General features: G+C 50.6%; 1 protein-coding gene across 2 annotated transcripts in view; it reads left to right on the top strand.

The window, feature by feature from the left end:
* Polr2A (RNA polymerase II subunit RpII215) overlaps positions 1 to 8,769 on the top strand; it is a 37,436-nt gene extending 28,667 nt beyond the window's left edge. Inside the window, exons 23-24 of one of the 2 annotated variants that reach the window (XR_013313359.1) lie at positions 2,056 to 4,603; positions 7,218 to 8,769. Coding sequence is in view for 1 of the 2 variants with exons in the window: in XM_077658564.1 (XP_077514690.1) it covers positions 4,417 to 4,603; positions 7,218 to 8,563 (1,533 nt within the window). In the remaining variant the exon portion in view is untranslated. The remainder of the gene's footprint in view (positions 1 to 2,055; positions 4,604 to 7,217) is intronic. The other variant, XM_077658564.1, reaches the window with a different exon arrangement.
* Positions 8,770 to 15,791: the final 7,022 nt, after the last annotated feature.

Raw genomic sequence — 15,791 nt, 5'->3', positions numbered from 1 at the left:
TTCGACAGGCGATGTTCTCCGTGACGAAATCCGGCGAGCGGTGCAGCCACCCCCAGCACCCCTTTCGGAGCCGCACGTAATGTCCTACAGCGATGCCCTGCGCCGACCTGCCTCGGCGCCGCAAGCGTTTCGCCCCGTTGCCGAACAACCACCACCCCATCGTTACGTGCGTCCCATCGAGCAGCAGCAGGACCCGTGCCCTCCATTCCGCAAAGCGTACGTGTGGCGAACGTCCAACGATCGTCCGCTCTGCTACCACTGCGGGGAGCCCGGCCATGTTCTGCGGAATTGCCCATACCGGCGGATGGGTCTGAGAGGATTCCCACCGGACGCGCCTCGACCGCGCTATGGTGAAAGACCGCGGGACATAGAGGAGTACCTGAACTCTCAAGTGCCGCCCCCGACCTCGCAGCGGCGACAGTCGCGATCGCCATCCCCGAGGCGCTTTGCTACGCCCAGTCGGCCCTCAACCCCCGGTCAGTTCGGAGGCACGTCCCCTCGGCGGGAAAACTGAAGACGGCGTCCTCCGGGGGTAGGGCCGCCGCCGCTGCACGAAGTCAACAGCCTCCACCCGACGATTGGACGCGACGGCCCGAGCGTCAACGACCCGATCCGACGACCTCACCGACGTGCTGCGAACGATTAGTTTCCGCTGAAATTTTAGTAACCGTCGACAGTTATGAACTGACCGCACTCGTCGATACCGGCGCTGATTTTTCTGTGATGAGCAGGGAGCTAGCCATGACACTCCGTAAAGTTCTGACGCCTTGGTGTGGACCCGTGATCCGCACTGCCGGTGGCCATGTCGTGACACCAATCGGCGTCTGCACTTGCCGCATCCAAATCCGTGGTCTTACTTTCACCGGCTCCTTTGCCGTGTTAGCTGACTGTTCAAAGGACCTCATACTGGGCATAGGTTTCCTTCACGAGTATGGTGCGATCATAAACCTTCAGGAACTCATGGTATCTTTTTCCGCCCAGCGAGCCGTTAACACAACCACCGAGCCCTGTAAAGTAATGTTGCGCATATGTGACGACCACATAACAATCCCTCCGCGAGCCAGCAAGTTCGTCACAGTCGAGTGTACTGACAGCACCGGCGCTCTTGGCATTGCTGAAGCGAACATGTCCCTGCTACTCGCCCGGCAAGTTTGTGTTGCCCGAGGCCTAGTAGACCTTGCCAATGGTCGTACCGAAATCTTAGTCACGAACTTTACTCGTGAACCGCAACATTTGACGAAGTCAGAAGTCGTCGCTTATTTTGACGAGCTTGGAGAGTGTACGAGGCAGTGCTCTTTATCCACCACGTCAGACCTCGCCGACGCGACGGCTACAGCCATTCCAACTGACGTGAACCCGCACCTCTCGGCCAGTCAGAAAAACTGCGTGCAAAGCCTAATCTATTCCTTCCGCGACTGTTTTGCGGAAACTTCCAAGGTCCGACAGACGCCGCTTACCAAGCATCGAATTGTCGTTGCTGACGACCAAAGACCAATTTGCCAGCGCCCTTATCGCGTGTCTTCCAAAGAACGCGATGCCATCCGCCGCCAAGTTACACAGATGCTCCAGGACGATGTCATCCAACCTTCCACGAGCCCCTGGGCATCGTCTGTTGTTCTCGTCACGAAGAAAGATGGCACCCTCAGGTTCTGCGTCGATTACAGGCGCCTGAATACCGTCACGAAAAAAGATGTGTACCCTCTGCCCCGCATTGATGATTCCCTAGACCGCCTGCGCCATGCCACCTTCTTTTCATCCCTTGACCTCCGCAGTGGGTATTGGCAAATAGAGGTCGACGAACGCGACCGAGAGAAGACCGCCTTTATTACGCCTGACGGTTTATACGAGTTTAAGGTACTCGCTTTTGGCTTGTGCTCGGCCCCTGCCACGTTCCAACGATTGATGGACACCGTGCTGTCCGGTCTGAATGGCAGGCATATTCTTATTCTGATATTCTGATTGATCCGGTCCTAATGGCATACGAAATAAATTGATTGGCCAGCTATGTGCCAGAAACAAGTACTGGAATGCATTTGCGTGAGCATTGAGCTTTAGTGCTGGAATATATGACATTATTTATGCTCCAAAACATGTTTACGGGGAATGGTTGTCAAAATTAAAAGTAATCAGCGAAGTGCATTTGCTTGCGTTTCTTCTGCCAAGACTCCATCAGTATCACCTGCGGCTTGCCCAAAGCTCCTGTGCAATGTCAGAGTTTTGATTGACAGAGAAGGGGCGTGCTGCAACATCGAGCGCTGACGCTACTTCACGTGCACTTGGCGGTGGCATAGTCTCAGCGCCGCCGTCGGACTCATCACTGTCGGCTGTTCTCACCGCACGCGAGACCTGCGACGTCTGCTGGGAGCATGCAGCCTCAAATATAAATCGGCGTCACTGAAGGGCTCCAACATTTCTACGATGCTGTCCACGTAGCTCGCGCTTGCGGCACCAGCAAAATCCGTCAACGCACGAACCGCCATACTATGTTGTTTACACCATGTGATCGCGACCGTGGCAGAACGAAAACCTAAAACGGCTCGCGGCGAAGCATCAGCGGTGCAGGCGAGGGTTCCGGCAGTGAAAAGTGAAAACCTGCTACAGCATGCACCTGAACACTGGCTTTGTGAGCCTCGTGCACTTGGCTTTTTTTCTTTTCCATTGGTTTACATCTCTTGTAAATTTGGAGCATGTTTTACTCTCTATGGGTCAACTTCTATCTATGAGGAGCGGTGTCAGCCAGTGGGTTCTAGTTCGAATTTACCGTAGCGGATGCAGACTTGTCCGAATTATCGAGAGTTTCCCCCTTTAAATACACAGGGCTGTGCCGGTACCCGGACGTAGATTTGAATTAACCGACTTTGAATAAACGAGCTTTTACTGTATTGAAAAACTGCTTGCTATGGTGGGGAGAGGGGACTCTATGAAATGTGATGCGACTATCAACTCGGAATGTTCACAAAACCCCCAGAGTTGCCCTTTTAACACCAGGTAGTGACAGCTGATCCGGATCATGAGAAGGAAATAACAAGGAGGAAAAGAATTGGGCAGAACGCATATGGCAGGTTCTCTTAGATCATGAATAGCAGGTTACCAGTATCCTTCAAGAGAAAAGTGTACAGCAGCTGTATCTTACCGATTTTCACTTACGGGGCAGAAACGTGGAGGCTAGCGAAAAAGGTTTTGCTTAAGTTAAGGACAACACAGCGAGCCATGGAAAGAAAAATGATAGGTGTAACGTTAAGAGACCGGAAGCGGGCCGAGTGGGTGAAGGAACAAACGCGGGTTAATGACATCCTAGTCGAAATCAAGAGAAAGAAATGAGCTTGGGCAGGGCATGTACTGCGAAGGCAAGATAATCGCTGGTCCTTAAGGGTAACGGAGTGGATTCCATGAGAAGTCAAGTGTATCGGGGTGGCAGAAGGTTAGGTGGGCGGATGAGGTTAGGAAGTTTGCAGGCATAGGGTGGGCGCAGCTGGCAAAGGACAGGGTTAATTATAGAGACATGGGAGAGGCCTTTGCCCTGCTGTGGATGTAGTGAGGCTGATGATGATATTCCTTCTAAAGTTTTGGCTTAAGTATTCTTGCTGCAAAGTTCAGTAAGTGTGGCATTTTACATTAAACTGAAACAGTCTACTGCAGTGCATGTTTTGAATTGCTGCTAGAAATTTCGCTACTTTGGCTGCATTAGTTGCACTGCTATTGAACTTTGAGAACAGGTTGTTCCTTGCTCGTTCAAAGTGATATTGAAGCATTTTAAAATGCAAATGTATTTATCTAGCAAGAAAATGAAAAGTTATGTTTTTCTTCGATCTTCAGTGTTTTTCGTTCAGCTTAGATGTAGGAAGTAGCTGAATACGAATAAAAGAATCTTGAGTCTCATTTATTAGCTGTAGCATCAAATCTTGTCTGACAAACAGCACTTTGCTTCACTTCGTGCAGTTTTCATTTCCCTAAGTGCCCATTGTCAGGAGTGCGGTATAGCGGGTGGTCGCGAAAAATGTGTTTACTTGGTAGTCCTGACAGTTCCTGTTGTAATAAGTGTTAGCATTCATCATAGATAGACTGATGCGATAGGGACATTCAGGACTAAGTGAAACCCAGTAACCTTGAGTGTGAGTGCAGCTTTGCATGAAAAATTGCCGGCCAGCTTAATTAACATGGGCCAGGTGAACAGTACACGGTTTTAGTTCTGTGGTCTAACCTGCTGCTGCAGAATGGTATCTTGATGTGCACAGCGTGCATCCAGAACAGCAGTGTTTCTGAATGGAAGCTCTGCAAGTTAGCGTCTGCTTCTATGTTTGACATGATAGTAGGAGTGTAACCGTCGGATTGCACTGTATTGGAAGTCCTCCAGCTCTGGAAGCCGTGTCCACCAGTACTGTTCTGACATTGTCACCTATGTCATCTGTTGTGCAGGTTGATGTGCTCCTGGATGCGGCTTCACATGCTGAGGTTGACTACCTGAAGGGCGTCTCTGAAAACATCATCATGGGACAGTTGGCACGGATGGGCACAGGGGCATTTGACCTGATGCTCGATGCCGAGAAGTGCAAGTACGGCATTGAGATTCCCATGAACCTGCCAGGATTGATGGGATCCCTTTGTGAGTATGCCCTGGATCAGTTTTTTTATGCTCTTCTGTGCTCAGTTGCAGTTCAAATTCTGCCTGGTCTGGCACAGCTGTCGCTGTCATTCATTGCCCAGGTGGATAGTGAAAATTTGGGAGTTGTAAATGCTTCACATTTTTTTGAGAAAAATGCATTTTCGAAATGTTTATACCTTCAAGCACCTGCCCTCAAAATATTAACGCTGAGTTCGATCGGGAAATACAGCAAAATCGACTTTCAAAACATCACGGGAGCCACAAGATGCCCCGAAAGGGGCGAAATTTGTTCGAACTTCCCGCGTGTGCCGTGGGCGAAGCATCCGGCCGATCGGCACCATCTTGGGCTCGTTTTGAAGCTCGTTTCTTTGTGTGCATTTTGCTACATTTCAAAGTGGCGTCGGTCAATGAGAACGACCGCAGTAGCCGGTTTTCTGAAGGCCTTTTCTTGGCTGCTAATTGGCTGGAGGTCGCACGCGAGGCGAGCCTCTTCTCCGAGACCTACCATTGGCCGACGCGACCGGCACGCCATTTTGTTTTCTTTCCCCTTTTTTTTTTGCACCGTCATGGTTCCCGTTTTGCACATTTGACGGTGTCTCTTTTTGCGTAGTGCTCACTTAGCTAAGTTTCTCGAGATCTTTGTGTGGTTTCTTTCTTCCTACCTCGCATACTTTGTCAGTACAAAGTAACTGATGCCGGGAGACGTATGTACGTTTGAAGAAGACCACGCATAGTATGTACGGGAGAAAGCATCGCCCGCCCAATGCAAAGCGCGGTTCGGCGTCGGGATGTTCGACCATGCCGGATGAGGATCGTTCGAAGTTATAGCGAGCATCGCCTGCTTCGTCACCTGTGCGATGTTCGACTGTGCCGGATGAGGATTGTTCAGCAGTACTTGCTGTTGGGCTAGTTGGTTCATCATAAAGTTGAATGGCGCAACAGAACGAACGCAGGAAGACACGGGCGCTCTTTCTGTTTCTGTATCTTCCTGTGTTCATTCCCTTGCGCCATTCAACTTTATGAGGATTGTTCGGAGCCTCGGCTAGCGTCGCCCACCCCAGCGCCTGATCAATTTGCTCCACAATCCAGGCCCGGTCCCAGCACGTTTTGTCGACACAACACGGTGTTTTACACAGTGGAGGAAATTGCCGCGCGCACTGAACACGCAAACATGATCAAGCCCGGCATGGGTGCAAAGTTGGCAACGCGGCCTCAGCTACACTGCTGGCTGCAACATCCTTCGTCGCAGCCTTGAAAAGGACCACAGAAGGCTGAAGAAGAAAACAACAGCCTTATTGAGCAATAATGCAGACAAAAAGGAAGTCCTCTAGGAGGCACAGTGGAGACAGGTCCCCGGACTACAGCCCCAGACAGGTGTAGATCACCAACATGGACCACTCCAGACTGGGACAGGTGCAAATCACCGTCATCATGGACTAGAACTGTTTAGTTTCTAAGCTTTTACAGCCCTCATGCAAATAACTGGCAAGAAACTAATAAAATATTGCCACTGTCTTGGCTAGCTTTCAAGTTCACAAATTTTGCTGAATTCTTAATGGCATATGCCATCTTGACCTTGGATTGTCTGTGACATCTTCAGTTTTAGTTGATATATTTAGACTCCGAAGACAATTTTGGAAATGTGAAGAACATGTCATTTTTGGTGGGAAATATGAGAGTGAAGCTATCAACCATTCATCTTATAACATATGGTCAAGCTCCAAATGCATTTTTCTGAGTTTCGTAATTTTGGTCGATCTCCTCAGCCTTACACAAGATTTTGATAACTTCATTTTGTGTCACAAGAATAACCTTGGTGCCATTTTCTTTGGAGAAAAATAAGATACCCAATATGACATTCTTACTGTTTTGTTTAGGCCACACATAAATAGCAATCTGCAATTAGCTTAACAAGTTGCAATGTCAAATACTGCAACCTTTTACTGTCGACATAATATATCAGGATGACGTGCTGTTAGAGAAAAACGAAGAATGTCATAGGTATGGGAACTCTCCGGCTGCCAATTCATGCAATTATAAGCAACAAAACTCAATGAGAAAGTTCATTAAAACTGCATAAGAAATTGCCTAATTATGCCTTAGACTTTGTAAGATAACTTTTGATCTAAGACCATCAGCTCAATTATGATTACATTTTTGGAATCAGAATAGAAAAACACATCTGTGTGCAAAATATCATGTGATTCTAGCCATAATCAAAAAAGTTCAATTTAAGACCCTTGTCCCCCCCGAATACTGGAAACAAAGCAAGCATGCAACTGGAAGAAAAAAAGGATGAAAATAAATGCGGTGCAAGCTGTATGTTTACAAAACTTCTATAAGCTTTTACCTTTTGCAGTTTTCTTTATGATGTAATTGTAGACTTAGTGGTGTATTCATATTCACTCTAATGTTGAACGACTGGCACGTTGTGAAATAATCTTCAAAAATTAGTCTGCGGCTGAATGTAGTGCTGCTGCCTTCAGTACATTAGACTAATTTAACTGCTTGCCAGTTGTTATCACAATGAGTGGCTATACTAGTGTGTCAGCAATTTTATTGGTCGTTGACATGCTTCTGCTCATTCGCTCAACCTATTTTTTCTGTTGTGCAGGTGGCCCTGGCGTCTTCTTTGGCAGTGCAGCTACTCCGATGGCTGGCATGTCTCCGCAGATGACACCTTGGGCCACTGGTGCCACTCCAGCTTATGGCAGTGGCTGGTCACCTAACGTGGGAAGTGGCATGACACCAGGAGGCGCTGGCTTCTCGCCGTCTGCATCAAGTGATGCTAGTGGCTTCAGCCCTGGTGCCTGCAGCCCTGCATGGTCACCACAACCAGGATCGCCAGCCTCGTCGCCCGCCTCTCCTTACATACCCAGCCCCAGCTCCCCGAACTACTCGCCTTCATCACCTGCTTATGCACCTTCCTCGCCCTCTCTCACTCCTGCTTCTCCAACTTATTCTCCAACTTCACCCTCCTATTCCCCAACGTCGCCCTCTTACTCACCAACATCGCCAACGTACTCCCCCACTTCACCCAACTACTCACCCACGTCTCCAAGCTATTCTCCGACTTCGCCCTCATACTCCCCAACCAGTCCAAGCTACTCTCCGACGTCGCCGTCCTACTCTCCAACGTCGCCCTCTTATTCTCCCACGAGTCCTAGCTACTCACCTACTTCTCCATCCTATTCCCCAACTTCCCCGTCTTACTCCCCGACATCCCCTTCATATTCCCCTACTTCCCCATCCTACTCTCCAACCAGTCCGAGCTATTCCCCAAGCTCCCCCAATTACACCCCTGCTTCGCCTTCTTACTCGCCAACCTCGCCATCCTACTCTCCAACCTCACCTTCCTACTCCCCAACTTCTCCATCCTATTCCCCAACCAGCCCATCCTACTCTCCAAGCTCTCCCAACTACTCGCCTCAGAGCCCTAGCTACTCGCCAGGCAGCCCGAGCTACTCTCCAAGCAGTCCCAAGTATTCACCGACTTCGCCGTCCTATTCACCAACAAGTCCGAGCTATTCTCCTGGCTCACCGCAGTACACGCCGTCGTCACCGAAGTACTCTCCGACCTCCCCTACCTATTCTCCGACTTCCCCATCCTATTCTCCGTCGAGCCCGAAGTATTCACCAACGAGTCCAAAGTACTCGCCAACAAGTCCTACATACACGCCATCCTCTCCGAAGTACAGCCCTACTTCGCCTCAGTACAGTCCAACGTCGCCACAGTACAGCCCTACGTCACCGAAGTACTCGCCAACATCTCCGAAGTATTCACCAACGTCGCCAACATATTCCCCGACATCGCCGAAGTACTCCCCTACTTCACCTACTTACTCCCCCACAAGCCCGAAGGGTTCTAGCTACTCCCCAACAAGTCCAGGCTATTCCCCATCGTCACCCACTTACAGCCCCACCAGCCCCAACATGGAGGAGGATAGCGACAATGATTAATTTAGCTAGCACTTGGGTCAGAGTTGCTGGCCTTTGTACATAAAAGGACTTAAAGCCTTATTCCACTTTTTTATGTTTATGACTGCCTAATGATGTCTAAGTGATCTGCCATTATAAAGCGTATATTGGCACCCCTGCTACAAATGAGCAATCGTGGAAGAAATGTACCGCAGTCTTGTTTTAAATAAAGGTTGTTTTTGGAACTGCAGGTGTTCTCTGTGTTACTCACATTACTATTTATTGTCCCTCATAGCCTGATTTGCATTGGGATGTTAAACCCACATAAACCAAGCATTACTATTTATTTAAATATAAAGCTGAGTGAATCATATTTTACATTTTTTTTTTCAGTTAAATGCATAGACTCTAGAGATCACACTGAGCAGCCATAGATAATTTGGCAAGGCTACCCATATTCCTGCTTGGACAATTTCTGGCAGTGTGCTATCCGTCAAGTTAGAAGTACCAAAAAGTCTTGGACAGACATATAAGATGGAAATGGGAAGACATCTGCGACCATCTAAACTGCAAAAGTGACTTGGACTTTGGTGAGAATGCTAAGCCAATTGTGCCAACTTGCGCCATTACACTAAACCTGCTGCATGCTGATACAGACTGGTGGCTTTAGATGATTTGCGCCAAAATAATGGAGAGTTATAGTATAGCGCGATCCATGGTCCGCTACCGCGCGTCGCCAGTGCATGCGCCAATTGGTCCTCGTGGCCGGCGGGCCCGCAGCTTGCCGGCATCTTGCGCCATGTGGCGCCCTCTGTGCGATCTGCACATGCGCAGTGGTGACCTGCAGAAGCGGATTGCGCTTTGCTATTAAACTACTCTTCCAACTGCCCAGAGCCGCGGCGAATGCGAAGAGGCAGGCTACCGCCTGATTTGCACAGGCGTTTCTGGTTCCTTCTGATGTGCGACGAAAAAGATGACCGACCGAATCGAACCCGTCCCGTTTCGCTTTCTAGCCGTTTACCGCCTACTGTTAGTACACGGGCATCGCGAGTAGTTCGATATATCGATAATTCCATAAAAAATTGGAATAAGGTACTATAGAAGCAAGAGGATATAACATTGCATCTGCACTACAGATACCCTTCTTGGAGCGACGTTCCTCCCGCAGGCGGGCTGGCAGCACACCTCTCACTAGCGTAAAATCCCGAGATAATCGCGAAATATTTGGGTATGGTCGCCTGTTAGGTCCAGGCGTGAAAAATCTAGAACGAGCTGGAGTACCCGGGTTCGAACCCATCCGCGGCGGCCGCATTTCAATGGAGGCGAAACGCAAAATGCGGCCGTGTACTGTGCGATGTCAGCGCACGTTGAAGATCCCCATGGTGGTCGAAATTATTCCGGACCCCTCCACTACGGCACCTCTTTCTTCTTTCACTCCCTCCTTTATCCCTTCCCTTACGGCGCGGTTAAGATCCCCATGGTGGTCGAAATTATTCCGGAGACCTCCACTACGGCACCTCTTCCTTTCTTCTTTAACTCCCTTCTTTATCCCTTCCCTTACGGCGCGGTTCAGGTGTCCGCCGATATATGAGACAGATACTGCGCCACTTCCTTTCCCCCAAAACCAATTTAAAAATTTTTGCATGCGTGTTTTATTTGAAATGATGCGTCATACTGCGGGGCATCGCTTGGTACACGCCCATTGGTCCCAACGCGGCTGGCGTGCACGCAGCTGATGGGCGCGTGGCGCCATCTGTCGTCCCCAGGCCGATCTGCGCATGCGCAGTGGCACCTCGCGGAAGATTATTATTAGCGGAACGCGGATCGCGCAATGCTATAACTCTCTATAAATGTACATGAAACACTAAGTGATTTTCGCCTACGGCCGCTAAAAAAATTAAAACTGCATTTTTTTTTCATGGCGCTGTTTCGGTTTCATCAACCGAACGATGGCTGTGACGTGTAGGGTGACGTGAGGAAGGAAAAAAAAAACGGCAGTATAACTGCTGATATATCGTTGTTATTCCAGTTCTTGAAGAAGGCTGGTCTAAGTGTTCTCGTGCATTGAAGCTACGTATCAGCGTTTATATTGCAGTTTTTCCGTGCCTCACGTGACCCTAAACACGTCACAGTCATCATTCGGCTGAGGACAGCGAAACGGCATGAGAGATAAAATTCAATAATTATTTAATGGTTATATGCAAAGACCATGCGGTGATCCATGTATTCTAATGTCTTACGCATCATTTGAAAGAAGAAAACACACAAATAAATTTAGGTGCCTACAGTTCTTTGATAGTATAGCCGAGCTTGGATATATCCAACTAGGAAATTCCGAATTTTTGGCTAGATCGAAAAGAGCGATTATCCCCTTGAAGATCTTGTGTAAAGCCACGCCGTACATCGAACTCCAGTTTCACCTGTCACTCGTATATCGAACGGACCATCGCGCCCCTGCAAATGCGCTATTCCTCAAGGCGCTCTTCGATCACTTTTCGCGCTCGGAGACCTTGGGCACCTGCTGGCAGCGCTAGCGCTGTGAAACCGCTGACGAGGTGAAAGTGGGGGGGTACTTGAGGCCGGCTTTGGGCCTCTCGTACTCGTATCCAAGCCACATGGCTGTCATGCGGTGAAGCCTGGCGCGGTTCGCGCGCTTCGCTGACGGAGGCGTTGCGGAAACCAGCTGTAGGTTAATTTTATTTGGCGATTATTCTATTGCTAGTGTACTGGTAATAGTATACTAAACATGACAGGTGAAAACTTCTATAATTCCCGCACACAAGTTTAGGTGCCTATCCGTGACCTTGCGGCGTCGTCATAACCTGCCCACCATGGCAGCTGGCAGAGCAACCTGGGTCGTCCAAGCAACACCAGTGGTTTGGTTTGGTTTGGTTTGGTTTATGCGGGTTTAACGTCCCAAAGCGGCTCAGGCTATGAGAGACGCCGTAGTGAAGGGCTCCGGGAATTCCGACCACCTGGGGTTCTTCAACGTGCACTGACATCGCACAGTACACGGGCCTCTAGAATTTCGCCTCCATCGAAATTCGACCGCCGCGGCCGGGATCGAACCCGCGTCTTTCGGGCCAGCAGCCGGGCGCCGTAACCACTCAGCCACCGCACCACCAGTGGCAGCAACTTCCATCGCAGGGCAGTGGCGCATGAATGTAGAGTAGATAATGACCAATTCAGCCTATATGGGCATTAACCCATTAACGCTATCGATTTTAAGGCAGGGCTTAAAGTCTGGCTCCATCGGAGGGGTGTCTCTAGTGATTCGAGCACATGTGGAAAGGGTAATAGAGGGAGGGAGGGAAAGCGGCTGGCAGCCTGTTTTACGCATAATTTTATGCAAACGGGAGAAATAAGTTTAAGGGTGGTGTTACGTCTCGCCTTCGACGCGCGGTATAGCCGGCGCGGATGCAACGGACGCCGCGGCTTCGTTCATCGCGGCCGCAACGCCTCCCGCCAAGCGCGTCCAGGCATGTTTCAGTGCCACGTGTCGTCGTGCGTGCGTGTGTGTGTGTGTGTGTGCATGTTTTGCCCACGCTTGTCAAAGCGCGGCAGCCGGGGAGAGGAGCTCCTCAACTGGGAGGCGAGGAGGTCTGACCGGCGCCGGCCTGGCGGACGCGCCCGTCACGCCTGAACATGTTCAAGCGTCGCCGTATCGGATGACTCTTCCCAAGCCGTTCCCTCTTGCCCTCGACTCCGAGGGTATAAAAGCCGCTGCCCCAAACGCCGAGAGAGAGACTTCGATTTCGCCCTTCGAGTAACGTGGTCGCCCTGACCGGCTGCTCTTTTGAGTTGCCAGAATAAACAAGTTGTTCTGTTGCCAGTCGACTTATCCTTTGCCGGGACCTTCGGATGTTTCCAGCTTTGCCCCAGGCCGCCAGGCCAACGCTACCCTTGGGGCTTGCAACCCAAATGCAACAACTGGTTGCCAGCGGTGAGATCCCGACAACGGAGGCCAGCAGCGAAGATATGCGGTCAACTGTATGCTGAGCAGCACAACGACCATCCGGGAGCAGTGCAACGAGCCCTGTGTGATGACTGGTTGCCTGCAGCGGAACGACTGCGCTGAATTCTTGGCTGCGAGGTTTGGTGAGTGCGGGACTTTCTTCTTCTGAGTTTTGCCAGGCTTTTGTTAGTGTCAGAAACAGAGCTGGTAATTGTGTTGTCGTTGCTGCCGGGTTAGTTTGCGGCAAGACAATAGTAGGCAGTAGAGAAAGCAGCATTCGGAGCAGCCATGGATTTGAAGTCGTTGCGCAAACCGAAATTGCTGGAGCTTGCAAGAGAGTTGGGTCTGAATGTCTCAGACAAACTCAGAAAACCAGAACTGCTAAGGGCTATTCTTGAGTTGGAGGCCTTCTCTGTGCGCTGCGCTCAAGCAACGTCGAGGGACGACCGGTTTCGTTTACGAGCATCATCGAGCGACATCCCTCTGGACAGCGGATGCAGTCCCCTGACCATCGGGATCTCCTTCCCCCGGCGGGGCGGTCTGTTACGTCTCGCCTTCGACGCGCGGTATAGCCGGCGCGGATGCAACGGACGCCGCGGCTTCGTTCATCGCGGCCGCAACGCCTCCCGCCAAGCGCGTCCAGGCATGTTTCAGTGCCACGTGTCGTCGTGCGTGCGTGTGTGTGTGTGTGCATGTTTTGCCCACGCTTGTCAAAGCGCGGCAGCCGGGGAGAGGAGCTCCTCAACTGGGAGGCGAGGAGGTCTGACCGGCGCCGGCCTGGCGGACGCGCCCGTCACGCCTGAACATGTTCAAGCGTCGCCGTATCGGATGACTCTTCCCAAGCCGTTCCCTCTTGCCCTCGACTCCGAGGGTATAAAAGCCGCTGCCCCAAACGCCGAGAGAGAGACTTCGATTTCGCCCTTCGAGTAACGTGGTCGCCCTGACCGGCTGCTCTTTTGAGTTGCCAGAATAAACAAGTTGTTCTGTTGCCAGTCGACTTATCCTTTGCCGGGACCTTCGGATGTTTCCAGCTTTGCCCCAGGCCGCCAGGCCAACGCTACCCTTGGGGCTTGCAACCCATTTGCAACAGTGGTTTTGTCGCGCAGTTTATAACAGTTTTATACAAAGTGCATGAAGAAATCATCAGTTTATGACAAAGCGATCCCCACGCTCTGCCAGTGTGCTCGATGGTATCTGAAGTAAGACATCTTACAGTGAAACGAAGCGTCGGTAATTCTACCGTGTGCATTGTATGTGTATGCTAGCTTGCAAAAAAAAAATAGCTGTGTGCAGATTCCGATTCGCCAATACCCAAAGACAATGAAGGCGAAGGGGGTCTCAGCCCTCGTCAATATTGGAGGGGGGTTCCAGACCTCCCATCCCCCTTACTGTAAGCACTGCCTTACGGAGGAGCTTAAGTGCTCCCTCCAATTTTTTTCTCGAGATTTTCGATTCCCCTAAAAAAAAAAAAGAAACTGGGCAAGCCCACATGCGATTATGTCCCATGTCAGGGAGAAGTCCGAAAACACAGCAAAGACGCATCAAACGCCCATTGTTTGGTATCTCTAAGAGGTTTATCGAGGAGGAGTGGCTGTGAACGCGGCAGTGAGATCATTCAGACGATGCGCCGAGCCCGATCGAGGTCAAGCAGATTCCAAAGGATGGCAACAAAGAGAACCCCGGCAAGCCGGCGCGGCAAGAAGTCCTGAATTTCGTGGGCGGCAGTAGTGGAGGGTGCGATAGCCTGGATTCCTTCAAGGGCTGCGGCATTAACACTTGCCTGGATGGCACTGAGGACAGAGCGTTCTATCAACGCCTAGCGGAAGTGAGATTGCCATCAGTGTCCGGATCAGTAGCCGAGCGCGCTAACCACTGAGCCACCGCCGTGTGCTGTGCGACGTCAGTGCACGTTAAAGATCTCGTTCCCTTACGGCGCGGTTCGGGTGTCCACCGAGATATTTGAGGTATGCGTCATTCCCTTTCTTTAAAACCAATTTTCATTTCATTTTCCACCCTTCGCGGTGGCTCAGTGGTTAGTGCGCGCGGCTACTGATCCGGAGTTCCCGGGTTCGAACCCGACCGCGGCGGCTGCGTTTTTATGGAGGCAAAACGCTAATGCGCCCGTGTACTGTGCAATGTCAGTGCACGATAAAGATCCCCAGGTGGTCGAAATTGTTCCGGAGCCCTCCACTACGGCACCTCTTCCTTTCTTCTTTCCCTCCCTCCTTTATCCCTTCCCTTACGGCGCGGTTCAGGTGTACAACGATATATGAGACAGATACTGAGCTATTTCGTTTCCCCCAAAAAATAATTATTATTATTAGGCGGTCGAAGTTATTCCGCTCCACTATGGCGCCTCTTCTTTCACTCCCTCATTTATCCCTTCCCTTACGGCGCGGTTCAGGTGTCCAACAATATATGAGACAGATACTGAGCTATTTCGTTTCCCCAAAACACAATTATTATTATTAGGCGGTCGAAATTATTCCGCTCTACTATGGCGCCTCTTCCTTCTTTCACTCCCTCCTTTATCCCTTCCCTTACGGCGCGGATCAGGTGTCGCTGATATGTGGCAGATACTGCGCCATTTCCTTTCATAATAATAATAATTGGTTTTGGGGGAAAGGAAATGGAGCAGTATCTGTCTCATATATCGTTGGACACCCGAACCGCGCCGTAAGGGAAGGGTTAAAGGAGGGACTAAGAGAAGAAAGGGAGAAAGAGGTCCCGTAGTGGAGGACTCCGGAATAATTTCGACCACCTGGGGATCTTTAACGTGCACTGACATCGCACAGCACACGGGCGCCTTAGCGTTTTTCCTCCATAAAAACGCAACCGCCATTTCCTTTCACCAAAAACCAATTTTCATTTTCAGTTTTTCCCAGGTTGGTCATCCCGAGCTACCTTTCGCGACCAATCACCTGCAGCGGCCGGTGCGTGGTTTGCTGCAATCTGGTGGGCAGGTTGTGATAACGCCGCAAGGTTACTAAACTCAGGCGGCCCGCCTGCCTCCTATATGTTGCTGCTCTGGGGATCTTTCGTCGATTTTAAAGCGAAAGCTTTAGATCTTACGATTTCGCCGTGGCGGTGCTTCGAGTAGGCACATGACGTCACGGCGCGCGCCTCGCCGCAGATTTCTCTCTCTCTCTCGCTCCCTAGTCACTAGTGTGCATGCGCCACTAGTAGCACCGAGCCACAGGTGTTCCGCCGCTGCGCAGCGCCGCGCCTTTCCTCAAAATCCAACTTTCAATTTTCAGTTTTCTCTTTCTTCTTATCCTTCCTCCTTTATCCCTTCCTTTACGGCGCGGTTCTGGT

The sequence above is a fragment of the Amblyomma americanum genome, chromosome 3, assembly GCF_052857255.1.
Source record: "Amblyomma americanum isolate KBUSLIRL-KWMA chromosome 3, ASM5285725v1, whole genome shotgun sequence".
Taxonomy (NCBI): domain Eukaryota; kingdom Metazoa; phylum Arthropoda; class Arachnida; order Ixodida; family Ixodidae; genus Amblyomma; species Amblyomma americanum.
Note: the sequence above shows the minus strand (reverse complement) of the source record. Positions and strands in the feature narration are given on the sequence as shown.